At 41.7% G+C, this 18373-nt stretch overlaps 1 protein-coding gene across 1 annotated transcript in view; it reads left to right on the top strand.

Moving 5' to 3' along the window:
- The window catches only part of LOC132834190 (cytosolic carboxypeptidase 4), a 248579-nt gene that overhangs the window by 103520 nt on the left and 126686 nt on the right, over nt 1–18373 (top strand). The window contains exon 15 of the mRNA XM_060852856.1: nt 4192–4279. Within this exon, the coding sequence (XP_060708839.1) occupies nt 4192–4279 (88 nt within the window). The remainder of the gene's footprint in view (nt 1–4191; nt 4280–18373) is intronic.

Raw genomic sequence — 18373 nt, 5'->3', positions numbered from 1 at the left:
TAGAGTTGTATCTGGACCATGTTTTTCATTAGTGTCAATGGAACGTTTTTCCTATTTCACATATAACCTTGTGCTGAAACATACAAACATTACTCCAATTACTTGAATATTGCAGGCTTTTACCTTCCTTCTCAATGATCAAGTTATTGGTGAAACCATCATGTTCACTCCCACATTTTTGTTACTTGGAAATTACTTCTTGCTTGATGTGATATTCTTTACTATTGTTTGGGAAAGTGGAGAGGCCAGATATTTTGCTTGATCTTTTTCATTCCTAATTATCTCAGCTTCTAATGACAGGCTTTAGTTTGGAGCAGATAGTTGTTTAATGTTCAGTGTAGCAATCTGACTTCATTTATTTGCAGATGGCTCGATCGTTGGCCTATCATTGCACATCATCTCAAGTGATGGAAATAGAACATAGAACATAGAACATTACAGCACAGAACAGGCCGTTCAGCCCACGATGTTGTGCTGACCACTGATCCTCATGTATGCACTCTCAAATTTCTGTGACCATGTGCATGTCCAGGAGTCTCTTAAATGACCCCAATGACCCTGCCTTCACAACTGCTGCTGGCAACGCATTCCATGCTCTCAACTCTTTGTGTAAAGAACCTGCCTCTGATATCCCCTCTATACTTTCCTCCAACCAGCTTAAAACTATGACACCGTGTTGGTCATTTCTGCCTTGGGAAATAGTCTCTGGCTATCGACTCGATCTATGCCTCTCAACTTGTATACCTCAATTAGGTCCCCTCTTCTCCTCCTTTTCTCCAATGAAAAAAGTCCTAGCTCAGTGAACCTCTCCTCATAAGATAAGCCCTCCAGTCCAGGCAGCATCCTGGTAAACCTCCTCTGAACCCTCTCCAAAGCATCCACATCTTTCTTATAATAGGGCGACCAGAACTGGACGCAGTATTCCAAGTGCGGTCTAACCAAAGTTTCATAAAGCTGCAACAAGATCTCACGACTCTTAAACTCAATCCTCCTGTTAATGAAAGCCAAAACACCATATGCTTTCTTAACAACCCTGTCCACTTGGGTGGTCATTTTAAGGGATCTATGTATCTGCACCCCAAGATCCCTCTGTTCTTCCACACTGCCAAGAATCCTATCCTTAATCCTGTACTCAGCTTTCAATTTCTGACATTGAGGTAAATGTAGGGCATTGGGGTTGGGGACCGTACACTGCCTTTGGAGTTTGTACTCTGTATTCAATAGACTGTGTGGTTTTCAGACTTTGCTGGGGATTACTGTTCAGGCGTAACCTTGTACTTGACTTTCTTGATGGTTAGGCAAATGCACCCCTTTTGAATGCTGTGTTGTAATACTTGCCCTGTTAAAGCCTACCTCATGTGGCATTTGGCAGGTAAAAGAATTGGGAGTGGACTTTTGGGCAAGTCTAGGAAATGATTCAGTTGCTGCTTTTTCACTTGGATTTAGTCTCACTTGGAGTCAGAACTCAGTTTTGATAGCGGGGAAAACATCTCAACCATACCACAATAGTCTCACCTTTTTCATTATTCCAACATAACTGTTGGAATAGCAGTGCTAACCACTGTGCCACCGGTTAGCACTGCTGCCTCACAGCGCCAGAGACCCGGGTTCAATTCCCGCCTCAGGCGACTGACTGTGTGGAGTTTGCACGTTCTTCCTGTGTCTGCGTGGGTTTCCTCCGGGTGCTCCGGTTTCCTCCCACAGTCCAAAGATGTGCGGGTCAGGTGAATTGGCCATGCTAAATAGCCTGTAGTGTTAGGTAAGGGGTAAATGTAGGGGAATGGGTGGGTTGCGCTTCGGCGGGTCAGTGTGGACTTGTTGGGCCGAATAATCTAAACAAACCTAAGGGTTCACTTTTTTGTTTAATTTCCACTGAGTTTCTGGAGACTAGTATAATTTCATATTGGCTTGACTTAACATTTTGTGTATAACATTTTCACTTCTGAGTAAGTTTGAGATCAATACCATTCTTCTGTTAAGTCATGAAAATCCTTGGTGGTGAATTACATATAATCTCTTGGTGCCCCCTAGGTAGAAGAGTTGCTTCTAGCAAGCATTTAACATTCAATATAATTTCTCCAGACCATATAGCTGAGCTTCTTATGGATGTAAGCAGTATTTTGTCAACCGGAGCTCACTATCTGATAACATTGTAACACTTGCTCCCGAGTCTAACTTGACATTTGTGAAATGCCCATTGACATAAATATCTGCCTGCTAAATACTTGGGTTGGTTCACTGATTTCACTTAAGCAAACTTTCAGGTTATTTTCTACTAAAGACTGTTCCACTTCAATTATCCCTTTGATACTTCTTCGGTCTTTTCCTTTTTGATGGCAACTCCCTGCTTAGACACATTTCTTACAATGCAAGCAGTCATATTTTAAAACTGGGCACTGTTTGTGTGAAGATTCTTTGGTCCACAGCATTGGCAATGTCTTTTAGTGTCTGATATCTGCTGCATTGACTTTTCTTGTTTATTTTCTATGTGGTTTGTACCTTAGGCAATGAAGCTATTCCATTGAGCTCCTCTACCAAGTTTTATTCTCTCCTTTTAGAATCGATCTGTTTTTCATCCAAACCTCTGCTTTACTCACTATCTGAATGATTTTCTCTGGAGTAAAGACTTAATGAATCTGACCACAGCTCGGGGCTGGCTAACTCACTTGGCCAGATGGTTGGTTTGCATCGGGGATTGACGCCAATAATATGGGTTCAACTTCCGCACCAGCTGAGCGTAACATGAAGGGCTCTCCTTCTCAACCTCTCACCTTGCCCGAGGTGTGTTGACCCTCAGGTCAAACGCCATCAGTCATCTTTCTGTCTCTGTAATGGAAGAGTGGTTCTCTGGGTTTATGATAACTTTACCTGACCTCGTGTTGCCAACAACGTTCCAGTCTCTTCTGAATTTCACTATAGTAGCCTCACTGTCAGGTCCGAAATGTTTTCTGTGTTATTCTTTGAATTTTTTTCAATGTTGGATGTTACTATGAGCGATGTGGATTTTGCTGTTATCAGTAATTACAGTCTTATGGGCCATGAATTTTTTTCTAGTTATTTCATGAACGCTTAAGACTGATTTTTCTTAGCTCTCTCAGAGCTGGTCAGTGCAGCACAGTATGTTGTGGCAGGGTCTAACACTGCCACCATGTTGTGTGTGCGTGAGTTTCTTCAAGACTGAATTAGTAGTGCATGGTTGAGGGTAGCCACCTTTTTTTTGGTCCAACTGGAAGTGTGTTGCTGAGCAAACAACTTAAAATTTATTACATTAGTGCAACAATTTATGGTTTACAATAACATGATGTTTATTAATACAGAGACTGCAAGAAGAACGTTAGCCTCGGATCAGTCTTCTGTCAGCTCCTATTGTTTTACCCAGAGACTCGTGCTATTGTCGCAGATGGTGGTGCTAACTGCATCAATCAATATTAACCCTTTTAGACACATATACAATGGAATGGATTGTGTTCTAAGAGTGTGAGAAATTTTACTCTTCATCGCTAAATATTTTTCATTAACAAACTTCGTTTTGTGTCTGTGCTCTAGGTTTGTCTTCCTCTTTAAATAAGAGTTGGTTACTTTTGATTTTTTAAGTTTTCCCCATTTGTCGTCAGCGCTAATTAATACTACAGTACGTTATGGAAAAGGTCAGGATCACATGCATAGAACACCTATCTCATACACAGTTAAAAATCGCACAACACCAGGTTATAGTCCAGCAGGTTTAATTGGAAGCACTAGCTTTCAGAGTGGTGCTCCTTCATCAGTTGATTGTGACAATCACCTGATGAAGGAGTGATGCTCCAAAAGCTAGTGTGCTTCCAGTTAAACCTGCTGGACTATAACCTGGTGTTGTGTGATTTTTAACTTTTTACACCCTAGTCCAACACTGGCATCTCCAAACCATATCACATACACAGCAGCATTGAGCTGTCCACACTGCTAAAAAAATTCAAAAGTTGCATGAATGGTTGATTTACTGTGAATCTGAAGGGATGGGTTTCTGCAAGTAGTAGGGAGTTGGATTAATCAAGGTTCAAGGAATCAAATGTATGGATTGTTTGAGGATTCAGTTCTATCCGAGAAATTCTGAATGAGCTTTAGTTCCCCTTCAATTGATGGAATACTACATAATATACAACACACTTTCTGTTACAAATTAAGTTAATACTTGTGTGTGCTATGTTGCAGGTATGCAGCCAGTGATGTACTCTGTCCATGAGGCATTGTGTGGAAGACCACATTGGATTCGTGTGGGTTCTGATATCTACTATTACAAGTACGTTTTCTTCTGTTATTTGTTATAGAGTTTAAGTTAGATGCAAAGTAATAAAATTCCAGGACAATTAGTCACCCTTGAAGCTAAGTTGATTAAATATGTTTTCTGGGCTTGCGATCTTTAGTGATTGGTGTTAAAGGAATGATTTTGACAGCTTTATCTTGACTTTAACTTTGACTTTTCAGCAATATTTTGAACAAGGAAATAGGGAAGTGAGCTTAGTGACATGGAATGCCTGTTTCTGTCAGGCACTGCCCACTCTTGTAGTCACTGTCCAAATGTTGTCCAGCCCCAGTGGTGTTTGACTGATCATCATTCTGTGGACACTGCTCATTCTTCTTCAGCTGTGAAATGGACATTGCCTGTTCACATTGTGACACCTCCCTCGCAGAAGTTGGTGCATACATAATAGCTGCCTCAGTTCCTTTTACCTCTATCAACATTAGGTGGGCACTCGACTTGCCTGCTGTCATTTGATGTCTTGCCATTTTGTGAATGAATGCTTCTCTTGTGGTCTCTTTAAAGATTGTGTGGCCTATTTTGAGGCATCATTGCCTTCCTTTAATGGGTCATTCTCTAAGCATTCCTTTGTGAAGACTGATTGCAGTTGTTATTCGCTGTAACAATAATGGCAAACCACAAGTAGAAATGATGATACCTTCGAACTGAAATTTTTTAGTTTGTTAAATTTTCAACTTTATTGCATGGGCTGTTTGATGCAACTGTACATGTGACAAGTATCTTAAGCAGAAGGAGATCCTGACTTTTTTCATAAGGTGCTATATTGCTGATTAGTGCTGATAACAAATGGGGAAGACTTAGAATCACAAAATAACCAACTCTTCTTTAAAGAGGAAGACAAACCTAGGAACAAAATGAAGATTTTTGATTAAAAATATTGAACGGTGAAGAGTAAAATTTGGTAGGGCCAAAGGAAGAGAAAGAAGTTCACAATATTGATTGAAGACTGAGAAAATCTTCATGGTAGATCTCCATCCCTTCATTGTTTCCCTGGTGGGAGATGGTAAACCCATGTGTCAGCTATATCAAATCTGAAGGTGCATTAATCATGACACGCATGTGGAAATAGTCACACAGTTTTTACTGGTTTGGAAGGGTTTAAGGTATAATTATTACCATTAACAATTTTATATTGGAGTTTATTTAGGAATGGGAGGAAACAAAACCTGGAAAACTAGGGGAAAGCAGGGGTGTTGTGGAAATGTTATTGGATTAGTAACACAATCCCACATTATTGTTCTGAGGACTTGAGTTTGAATCCCTTTGTAGTAAATGGTGAAATTTTAACTCAATAAAAGTTTACATTAAAAAGCTGGTCCCATAATGACCATGCAGCCACAGTCAATGATGCTAAAAAAGACCATCAGGTTCACTAATGTCATAGAACATAGAGATGTACAGCACAGAAACAGACCCTTTTGTCCAACTTGTCCATGCCGACCAGATGTCCTAACCTAATCTAGTCCCATTTGCCAGCACTTGGCCCATATCCCTCTAAACATTCCTATTCATACACCCATCCAGATGCCTTTTAGATGTTGTAATTGTACCAGCCTCCACCACTTCCTCTGGCAGGTAATTCCTAAATGCAGCACCCTCTGTGTTAAAAAGTTGCCTCTTGGGTCCCTTTTAAATCATTTTCCTCTCACCCTAAATCTATGCCCTCTAGTTCTGGACTCCACCACCCCAGGGAAAAGATGTTGTCTATTTACCCTCTCTCTGCCCGTCATGATTTTATAAATGTCTATAAGGTCAGCCCTCAGCCTCCCTCGCTGCAGGAAAAACAGCCCCAGCCTATTCAGCCTTTCCTTGTAGCTCAAATCCTCCAACCCTGGCGTCCTTGAAGGAGAAAGCTCCATAGGTGATTCCACACCAACCGCAATGTAGTTCACCCTCGACTACCCTTTAGGTAATTAGGGTTGAGGAATAAGTGCAGGCCCCTCAGTAATGCCAGCATCCCATGCATGAACAAAATCCGAAATAAAGATAAAATCAGGAAAATAACATTACCATGCCGAAACTTATGAAAATTATTGTGACTTTCAAAAATGAAGCGCTTAATTCTGAGATGGGTCTCCTCATTAGGATGGTCAGTTTCTGCCAACATTGTCAAAAATGGCCAAATTGAAAGTCAAAGGAAATTTGAGAAAGAACATGAGTGTCACGTGTATCAAAGTGATATGTCCGTCTGAATTTATGTAACATTCTTCTCACTTTGATTGTTGTAAGATCACAAATGGACCTGGGGATGGTTTGCACTGATGGCTATAGGATTGGACATTTTTATCCATTCATTTGCAGGATGTTGGAGTTGGTTGTGTCAGAATTTATTGCTCATCCTTATTTGCCCTTGAGGAATTAGCGGTGAGCTGCCTTCATAAACCACTGCAGCATTTTGATCCAGCTGGAAATGATAGTATCTCTTCAAGTCAGGATGGTATGTATCTTGGAAGGAACTTACAGGTGTTTCCATGTATCTGTTTTTCTAGGTGGTAGTAGGTGCACATTTGGAAGTTGCTGTCGAAAGAGCTTTGATGAGTTGCTCTAGTACATCCTGTAGATTGTACACACTGTTGACATGGTATGTCGATTGTGGTCGGAGTGAATGCCTGTGGATGTGGTGCCAATCAACTGGGCTACTTTGTGCAAGATGCTGTCAAGCTTTGAGTGTTGTTGGAGCTGAAGTTATCCAGACAAGTGGGGAGTGTAGCATCACACTCTTGACATGTGCATTGTAGATGGTGGACTATGCTTTGCGGAGTCAGAAGCTGAATGACTCATTGCCAAATCCCCAGCTCCTGATCTGTTTTTGGGAGCTGGAATATTCACATGGATGGTCCAGTTTGGTTTCTGGTCAATCATTACCCCAGAGTGTTGATAATGGTGGATTCCATGATGGTAATGCCATTGAATGTCAAGGTGTGGTGGTTTGATTCTCTCTTGTTGGTGATGATCATTGCCTGGAATTTGTGAGGTGTGAATGTAATTTGCCACATGTCAGCCCAGTCTGAATATTGTTCAGGTCAAGCTGCATGTGGACACAAATGCTACAGTATCTGAGGAGTTGTGAATGGTGCCAAACATGGCATTTTCTATCAGTGAACCTCTTACCTTATGATGGAGGAAAGGTTATTGATGACATACCTGAAGATGTTGGGTCCCAAATACGAAGCTTCCATCGTGAGTCTGTATGAGTGAGAGCATATCAGTCCCATTATAAGACAAACATGATTCTTGACTTTCTTAAAAAGAAATCTTGAGTTTGTTGATGAATTTGTAGGAATTTAATTCCTATTAATCCTGAGAACCACTCTGTCTGTGACCCTCACTCTCTACGATCACATTTAATGAGATCATTGTAGATTATCCTGGACTCTGCCAACAGACTGAAACCTGATGATTCAACAAATGAACGATAAGTCTGTAAATCCCTGCATCCATTTTGATAAAAATAATTAACAGCGTTACTTCCAATGCTGATCTTTCTCATGTCGCTGCCTGATTTCTTTTAATTAATCCAAGTTTATCCAAGTTTAATGCATTTCCATCTATCGCATGAGCCTGATCTTTATGCAGCCATATTTATGTGGGAGAAACCGCTTCTGAAAATCCACATACACAACATAATTGGCTTAATACAAGATCAACAACTGAAGCAAAGCAGCTAATGAGCTGAAATATAACAAAGAGCTGCAGTTGTTGGAGATCTGAAACAATAACAGAAATTGCTGGAGAAACTCAACACATCTGGGGGCATCTGCAGGAAGAAATCAAAGTTTCAGGTCTGGTGACTCATCATCGGGAAGAGTTTCAAAAAAATAAAATATCCCATGCCCATGTATGCTTTTCAGAAGTTCACCATCCCAGAGAAGTATGAAGTCATTTGTAGGAAGTTTCATTCTATCTGTGATTGGAGCAATTTCAACAAGATCATTGACTTTGACTGAGAACCTTTGGGAGTGCAGCCATTAACTTCTCATCTATAGCTTTCATAGAAAGAATCTCTACCGTGTGGAAACAGGCTCTTCAGCTCAACAAGTCCACACAACCGTCTGAAGAGTAACCCACCCAGACCCATTCCACCTACATTATATTTACCCCTGACTAATGCACCTAACCTACACTATGGCAATTTAGCATGGCTAATTCACCTAACCTACACATCTTTGGATTGTGGGGGGAGAAAACCGTAGCACCTGGAGAAAACCCATGCAGACACAGGGAGAATGTGCAAACTCCGCATAGTTGCCCAAGACTGGAATCGAACCCGGGTCGCTGGTGCCGTGAGGCAGCAGTGCTAACCCCTGAGCCACTGTGCCGTGTCTGTGAGATCTGTGGATATTTTCATCCTTGGACTGTGTGTGCTTCCATTAAAATAAAAGCTTCCTTTATAGCTGAGTGAAGGAGGCCTTAGCTTTCACAAAATTACTCACCTTAGTGGGAACAAATGTCAGACCTTGTTAGCATATTTGGTAATCACCTTTAAACAACTATCTCTAAATGATGTACGTATGTTTACAACTTCCCAGTTAACTAACTTGAGGAAGACGCTAGTATTCTCTTTAAACCATATGACCTATGTGTGTCTGTTTTCTGGTGCTATGAAAACTGTTCACATCAATGCAAACACATTTGATGCAGCAATTGCAAGGTTTTGACTAGCAAAGAGATGTAATTATGATGGAGGTGCTCTTATTGAAAAATGCCACCACATTCATCTCTGAAGTAGACCTATGCAAGAAAAGAAATCACATAGTTTGACAAATGCTTACATACAGGAGAAAATAATGGATTGAAGCAATTGAATTCATGAAACAAATACATTCTGAGAATACTCGCAAGCTATATCTCAACAAACATCATGTAATCTTGCATGTGCTTACTCCTAAGTGACTATGTGCAAACCTGAATACTTTACATCAAAAAATTCCTTTTCAGCGAGAATTGAGGTCTTAACTTATATTAATGATCATAACAAACTAATGATAAAGCCAGCAAATAGATTTCCAAAGCAAAAAGCAACTACTTTACTGAAAATGAACTTTTTGTATTAATAAAACTATTAATTTATTAATTATCAAGACCCTTTTTTCAGTGCAAACATGAACCAACTTGAACCAGGAGAGGCTGTAGATCACCTAGTGCGGCAAAAATCTCCACACAAGACATAAAATCAAAGTAAGCACATTGGTGAACTCCTAAAGTATGTCAAGAATGAAAATTGAGTCCAAAATAAATGGCTACAACACAACAAGGAAGCTATGAAGACCCCAACCCAGATAGTTGTTTGAGATGAGTCGATTTGAAAATATCAATCTGCTCAGTGAGGGAGACAACACGTCCTCAGGCTCACAACAATCTTGTAAGTGCCAGATGGTTTCATTCTTAACAAGTGCCCAATATGGTAATAGCATGGAAACTGTACTTGCAATATGATCTTTAAGCTCTTGCTCAAAATTCTTTTCTTTTTGCAAATATTTAAACTCACAAAATAACCTGTGTGCATTAATCTTCTACACTGGAACAGAATCAATTATTTTGTACAACTCTGATTTGATGTCTGCAGTAAATCTCCTATAATTCCAGCACATGTGTGGTTCAGAATAACGAATAGGACAATGTTCTTCATGTTTCCACAGATGAGCTACTTTCGTCCAAACAACCCAGATAGAGTTACCATCAGAAAGGATGGCAGGAAGGAGATCCATGGGAAAATGTTGAATCCTCAGATTTTGGGGAACCAGTCAGATCCACGAATGATGCTCTAACCTGTGTTCATACTCCCCACTGGTGCCACAGGAAACCGTCTCTTCAGTGACATACAGAGCCTTTGGACTACAATACCAATTCTAATTGTTGAAGGATATGTGCAGGTTGGAAATATGAAGATACACACTGGCTTGGAAACTTTACACTATCTATTTAGAATAGTAAAACAGTACTGTCATGACTGTAACAAGGTCAACCAGGTGGCCTTCATAGAATGAGTTCCCGGATTAGGACTGTTAACCTGGTCCAATTGGGGAGCGCTGGCTGACAGGAAAGTTAAAGTGCTGTTCATTCTGAGAGCTGGCTCTGAGGATACTGGACCAGTGTCAAATACTATGCACGTATAAATAAAGGGTGACTTGGTGATGGCCTCCCTGGAGTTATTTCAGTGACGATGAGAGAAAAAAAAACACGCTCCTGAAGAAATTCTCTTGCAACAGCTACTTTTGAGTTGGGTTAAGCACTTTTGGCATCATGCCGTTATTTAGGAAACTTCACTCATTCGATCCTGCTGCTGAAGACTGTGCCCTGATGTGGAAAGAATGCATTGTTTTTATCCAGGCAGATGAAAATCAATGAGTAATTCTCCTAACAGCTTGTGGACCTGCAGATTTTTTGGTTATTAGGAGATTGACATTTCCTAGAGGTACCAGATGTTAAAACCTTTCAAGAGTTGACCAATTTAATTAAGGAATATTATGACCTTAAGCCACATCTAATTTTGTGAAGCTATTGGTTTTACTCGGCAGTTTGAGAGCTGGGGAATTCATGCCGAGATTTTTGACAAGGTTAAGATGATTGGCAGAGGAACATGACTTTGGTTTAACCCTTAATGAGATGCTGAGAGACTGGGATTTTGTGGGATTATTGATGTAACCGTGCAAAAGTGCCTATTAGCTGAAGCTCAATGGGACTTCAAAAAGGCGGTGCAATTGGTTTCATTATTAGAAAATACAGCATGTGGAGCATGGGAGCTACAGGACATGTTGATAGAAGTGGACACCCTCACTAATCCAAATGAGCTTGGGGAAAACCACTTGCGTAAAGACAATTGCATAGCCTCACCCAGGACATATCCTGAACAGAGGGACTCTGGGTCAGCCCACAACAAAACCCCAAAACAAAGCCAAGTCTCAGCCAAACAGTTTACATTTTCTTCAGGCTCTGGACTGACAAACCATTATAGTTTCTGTAGGTATGTGGACTCGACACAGCAAAAGAGTCCAACTAAGCCTGAATGATGTAAGAGAAGTCAAAGGTTGGTATCCAGGAGAGTGCACACCTTGGAAAGTCCACCTACATTTAGTTTGGAACAGTTAAATAGCTCATCAATATCCAAATCCAGAGATGAGTTTGGGCCCATTATGAGGGTAAAAAATGAGGTCTGCAGATGCTGGAGATCACAGCTGAAAATGTGTTGCTGGTTAAAGCACAGCAGGTCAGGCAGCATCCAAGGAATAGGAAATTCGACGTTTCGGGCATAAGCCCTTGAGACCTGGCAACATTGGCAGTGGCTGCAGGGGCTAGGTGGGCCTGAAGTGGACTCATGGAGGGTGGTGGAGTCAAGTTTGGGCCGGTATGGTCCCCAGCAGCATCTGTGGCACCTGCATTGGTGAGATCCAGTCAGGACTCATAGTGGCATGGATATCAAGTGGAGGCAAGATGGCGCCAAACAGTGGGTGACTTGCATTCCAATGACAGCAGCATGGCGAAGGGACTCAGGCCTAGCCACCAGGTTCATAGCAGCGCACTTAAGATAGACTGTAAAGTTGAATACATTTTCTTTTTTTTATTTTCCTGTCTTTATGTTCAATGTTTTGATTTATTTTTCCGTGTTTTAAGATGGCGCCAGGGAGTGGTGACTCTATACAACACTTTTCACCGTATTTTGTAAAAAAATACACGTGACAACAAATAAATGAATAAGGATGAATCAAAATAGAAATCTAATTAAATGGTCACCTGGTTCTAATGGAGGTTGGTATTGCTGCGGATGTGTCAGTAATTACAGAAACAGTCTGGACTCATACCCTTACATTTGTGTATGGTCTTGTTACACTAAGAACCTATATCGGGGAACTGTTACTAATTAAGGGGACAACTTTGGTTCTGGTCTCGTATGAGAAGCAGCTAGTTCAGTTACCACAGTTTGTAGTAAAAGGTTCAGGGCCATGCCAGATGGAGCAAAATTAGTTGAGAAACATTCACTTGATAGGTTCAACAGTTTTTGGTTAGATAATGGCTGCATGGGAAGTCCTAATTAAATACTTGGAAGTTTTTCAGGAAGGTCCAGAGACTGTCAAAGGAGCTAAGGTCACCTTGCATGTTCGGCAAGGCCCGCCCAGTGCCATTTGCCTCACGGATAAGAGTAGAAGCAGAAATCAGGAGGCTGGAACCTGAAGGACTAATCAAACCAGTCAGATTTTCAGAATTGACAGCACCGGTTGTACCTACTGTGAAGATTGATGAGTTGGTTCAACTTTGTAGGGATTTTAAATGCTGCAGGTAAAAGGTAAGCAGCCTTTTGCAGCTGGATAAAGATCTAATACCTCACTTAGAGGATTTATATGTAAGGCCGGCAGTGGCTGCTCTTCATGAAGCTGAACGTGAGCCTGCCCACCTGCAACTGGGGTTAGTTGAGAATTCCCAGAGGTCTGCTACAATTAATATCCATAAGGGTTTGTACCAATATATGAGACTGCCTTCTGGGGTATCGTCAGCCTGTGTCATTTCCCAGCAGAAGATGGAGAACGTTTTACAAGATCTACCCAGGTCGCCATTTATCTGAGTGACGTACTGATAATAGGGAAGACCAATAAAGAGCACTTCGAGAAAGTGGGGGATTCACTGATGGTAATGCCAGGGAGTGAAGGAAGTTTTGGCGGTTATCTTTGGTGTGAGAAAGTTCCACCAATTGCTTTACAGATGTAAATTTGTAATAATAATGGATCACAAGCCTCTGCTTGGGCTACTTAAGAGGACAGGACTATGCTGCCCACAGCTTCAGGTTGAATTCAGCAGGGGCCTCTCATTCTAAGAGTGTACAATTACAAGTTGGAACACCATCTGGGAGGCCAAATAGAAAATGTGGATGAGCAAACTCCCTCTGGATGATACACTGTCGGTGGTGTTGCCATTGAGAGAGTCAGTAATGGTTTTGAATTTTCTGGACACCCTTCCAGTCACAGCTGACAATATCAGACATGGGACACAAAGATTAAGTCTGGGAAAAACTTAAACAGCTGGTGGTGATGAGGGAAACCAAAGGACTGTCACAATCAAAACTGAAACCTTTTCAGTCCCGGAGAGATCAGATCACTGTAGATAGTGGCATATTATTCTATGGAACAAGAGTAACTCTCCAAAGCAAAAATCACTGCCCGATACTGGTGAAACTCCACCAGGGTCATCCAGGGGTTTCCAAAATGAAGATGTTGGTGAAAAGTTATGTCTGGTGGCCAGGATTGAATGCAGATGTCGCTGTGTTGGTGGGGTAATGCCCAGAGTGCCAACCAGACATAAGTTACTGCCAGCAGCTCTCCAATGGCCAGGTAATCTCCGGACTCGGTTACACATTGACAACGCTGGCCTTTTCATGGGCTTAGCATTCTTAGCCATTGTGAATGTCTATTCCAAGTGGTTGGATGTGAATTGAGGTCATTTGTCAAACAAGGTGGTGATGATAGGAAGTCTACCAGCAGCTTTTGCTACATGGGCCTGAGGAAGTGTTGGTCACAGACAACGGGCCATCATTTACCCAGGAGAGAATTCGTGTATACCCTAAGGTCAAAGCAGCATTCAGTATATAAGATCAGCTCCATACCTACCATCACCCACTAGTCTAGCAGAAGGAACAGTCTAACATTTGAAGGCAGGCTTAAAGAAGCAGCCAAAAATTGTGGCGTTGAAAAGCACAGCCAGTCAAGCTGCATCTGAGGAGTAGGAGAGTTGATGTTTATCAGGAATGAGGTGGAGGTCCAAGGGAGCTGAAAGATAAATGAGAGGGGGGTGTGGCTCAGGGGAAAGGGAGATACAGATTCCAGCATCACCCAAGATCAAACTGTTCTGGTTCCTATTTGATTATTGGATCACCCGCCATGCAACTACTGGATAACTCCAGCAGAGTTACTAATGGGGAGAAGATGCAGCACCAGGACTTTTGAAGAGGGGACATTTAGGAATGCCAACACCAGACACAAGATTCCTCTAAGCCAGAGAGATGTTTACTTCATTGGATGAAATTTGGTGCTGAAAACACAGAAATGGTGCTGCCTGGGTACAAGGCATGCTTGGCAAAAGATCAGGTCCCGTGACGGCCTTTAGCAAGCACTTTGGACAGGAACAAAACATACCCGGCTTCTCAGAACAGCTGGAAATGCTGCAGGAATCTGTGGGCTCTCCCCCTCTGTCTAGTGTCGATGAAACCTCGGAATCTGAGATGGACACAGTGGATGTCGCAGCCTCAATGTCTTTACTCCCTGAAGAAGAGGTGGAATTTCTTCATAGATGTTCTGGGTGCAGGAGGCAATCTATATTCCCGTAAATATCACCTGTATCCAACGCTCAGTTTGGAGGAACCAGACCTGATGCAAAGATGCCCCAGGAGAGGCTACAAGAGAAAGTACAGGCGTATGTGCCTGGATTTAGAGGGGGATGGATGTCATGAGTGTTACAGGGTCAGCCAGGTGGAACTCATAGAATATAAGTCCCCTGATTGGGGCTGTTAACCTGGTCCAATCAGGGAGCCTTGGCTGACAGATATAAACAGGAGTGTCAGATGTTCTGTTCACTGTGAGAGCTGGTTCTGAGGGGGCTGGATCAGAATCAAGGATTCTCCACATGTAAATAAAGGGTGACTGGGTGACGGGATGCTGGCCTACGTGGAGTTATTTCAGATACATATAACAGTTCAATTTGAAATGCTTGTGACATTACTTTTTAATCTGTGTTTCACATTTCAAGATGAAAAATAAGGAAAGGACAACAAAAGCAGAGAACCTTCCCAAGAACAGGAAATTCAAAAATCCCTGTATCCTTTTACTTGGCTCAAGTAGTGACTTGCCAAAAAAAGATAAACAAAAACACAACTGTGTTACAGTTACAATTGATCTCTGAATGACCTTGCTACGCATTTGCCTCATTAGTTATATACCACTGTCTTACAGTGATGCATCTTCAGCAGCATCAGTAAATCCTGCACTGTTGCTGTCTTTTTCAATGAGCATGTCAAATGGTTTGTTGTAAGTATTGCCACAGGCAATATGTGGGTATTGCATACTTAGGATGATACTGCTGGTTGAGCAGATTGGCTCTGCCGTCAATTTACTCATCACTCTCATACAAGCTCAGCCAGTGTTCCTACTGTAAAGGTTGGCCCTTCACTAAGTGCGGAGAAAGTGAGGACTGCAGATGCTGGAGATCAGAGCTGAAAATGTGTTGCTGGAAAAGTGCAGCAGGTCAGGCAGCATCCAAGGAGCGGGAGAGTTGACGTTTCCTGAAGAAGGGCTCATGCCCGAAACGTCGACTCTCCTGCTCCTTGGATACTGCCTGACCTACTGCGCTTTTCCAACAACACATTTTCAGCCCTTCATTGAGTGCATCATCCTAGAAAATCCTTTGACCAATAGGACCTCACAAAGCTCTGTATTCAAGATATTCTGTTGTCTTTATTCTTTATGATGATGTGTATCGCAGACTGTGCAATAAGACTGGGTTAAATATTGCTAATTACCTTGCAGAAGATGACAGTGAACAATCTAGTTGTAGATTAGTTCACAAGAACTGTCATATGAAAACATGACACAATTAGCAAATGTTAGAATCAGACCAGGGTAGATTTATTCAAGTTGAAAATGTGTTGCTGGTTAAAGCACAGCAGGTCAGGCAGCATCCAAGGAATAGGACCAATTCCCCAGCCTTAGAATGAAACCTAGGACTGTACCAAATTGCTCAAGCCTAACTCTCGAATCTCTAGGATTTTTCATCTCAGGCCTTTTTCTTGGCTAGTGGTGTTTCCTACTGTAAGGTTACCACCAGACAGTGCATAATGGTGACAGAAAGAACAAGAAAGTGAACAGTAGTTACTAAGTCACTGCACTAAAATTAAATGAAGATTGGGCTTACAGTAATAGCTCTCAATAGACCCCTTACCCTCATCAAGCCATTGGCCTACGCACAGTCAGCATCCCCTGCAAATCAGCAGGAGATGGATGGAAGGCTGTGGCTGGCACTTACTTTGGAAGAAGCTCATGCTTCTCCATGGTCTCCCTATTATAGGAAAGATGTTATGAAACTTGAAAGGATACAAAGAAGATTTACAAGGATGTTGCCAAATTTGGAGGGTTTAAGTATAAGGGAGAGGCTGAATAGGCTGGGGCTATTTTCCCTGAAGCTTTGAAGGTTGAGGGGTAACCTTTTGGAGAGACGTGGATAGAGTGGATAGCCAGGTTCTTTTCCATTGTGTATAGGTGTCCAAAATTAGAGGACAAAGGTTTAAGGTGAGAGGGGAAAGATTTAAAGAGACCTATGGGGCAATGTTTTCACACAGTAGGTCGTGCATGTTTGGAATGAGCTGTCAGAGGAAGTGGTGGAGGCTGGTACAATTACAACATCTAAAAGGCATCTGGATGGGTATATGAATAGAAAGGATTTAGAGGGATATGGGCCAAGTGCTGGCAAATGGGACTAGATGAGGTGAGGAAATCTGGTCGGCATGGACAAGTTGGACCAAAGAGTCTGTTTCTGTGCTGTACATCTCTATGACTCTATGACTCTATCTCAGGAAAGCAATTAGGATCCTGGCACAATGTTAATAGGGTGAGGACCTTGTCGGCCGAGTCTTTTGACTTCTGCATGTGGGAGGCAAGTTGTGTATTTTGCAGTTCTTTTTACCGAAAGCATTGAGTGAGAATTGGAAAGAAATGGCCATTGTGCAGTGGTGGCAGATGCCTTGCCTCCAGTTCCAGCTCTGGCTATTTTTCAGTAGAGAAGGATGCAGGTGGGGAACCTCAAATACAATGTTTTGAAGTAATTGGTCTAAATCTGAAAGTGGACATTTCAGAACAGCTGCAATTTTCAGGACACTCTCCTGAATCACATCTAGGCATGAACCCTGGATGTGAGGCAAGAAGAGTTTAAAAGGGAAGTACAAATAGCATTGCCTCCTTTTATTGTTCAGCATGAAATGATATAGTCTGAGTTATATCTGTGCTTAGTAAGCAGAGTGATGTCAGTGCTCGGATTGGAAAATGGAAGTGACCATTAAATAGTATACTTGATGAGATGTTACTTCTTGGAAAACTGTCAAATGGGAATGCAGAATCACAAAAAAATAAAGTGTTTAGATGCATTGGAATAATTGCTCCACGAGGTCATGTGCTGTTCTGAATTATACAACATTGAAATAAGAAATAGGAGCAGGAGTAGGCCATTCAGTCCCTCAGTCTTGCTTCATCATTTAACAAGATTAGGCTGATCTGCCCCAGGTCTTATTTCCACTTTGAGCCAACTCAGCATAGCCCTCAACTTCCTGATATTTAACAAATCAAATTCTTTAAATACTTTCACTCATATAAATCTTCACAACTCTCTGGGATAGAGAAGTTCAGATATTTACTACCCTGGATGTAGGTTTGCTCACTGAGCTGGAAGGTTCATTTTCAGACGTTTTGTCACCATACTAGGTAACACCTTCAGTGAGCCTCCGGACTGAAGGCGTTACCTGGTATGGTGACGAAACATCTGAAAATAAACCTTCCAGCTCAGCGAGCAAACCTCCATCCAGAACCTCAACTGAGCTCCAAACCTTCTCAAAACTCACTAATTCACTGTCCTCAGAGAAGGAATTCTTTCACAACTCTGTTTTAAATGAGCATTCCCTTATTCTGTAACTTTATCCCCTAATTCAAGATTGTCCCACTAGTGGAAACATCTTATCAATACCTATTCTGTCAAGCCCCATGAGATCACCCCTTTTTCTTCTAATCTCTAGTGAATAAAGGCCTAACCTGTTTAACCGTCTTTGATGCCAGGATTCAGCCTAGTGATTTGCTTTTGAAAAGCCATCAATGCCAGTACATTCTTGCTTAAAACTATACACATTACTCTCGGTGCAGTCTCACCAACACCCTGTACGTTTGTTATAAATGTTAGCATTTTTCAACTCCACCTCCCAAGCAATAAAGGCCAAAATTCTATTTGCCTCTTAATTACTTGCCGCACTTGCAAACCAACTTTTTGTGTTTCATACACAAAAACAGCTAGATCACTGTGCTGTACTTTTTAGGAGTCTCCTTCTATTTAGGT

This window comes from Hemiscyllium ocellatum, chromosome 39, assembly GCF_020745735.1.
Source record: "Hemiscyllium ocellatum isolate sHemOce1 chromosome 39, sHemOce1.pat.X.cur, whole genome shotgun sequence".
NCBI lineage: Eukaryota > Metazoa > Chordata > Chondrichthyes > Orectolobiformes > Hemiscylliidae > Hemiscyllium > Hemiscyllium ocellatum.
The sequence above is the reverse complement of the archived record's forward strand: the minus strand, read 5'-3'. Positions and strand labels throughout refer to the sequence as shown.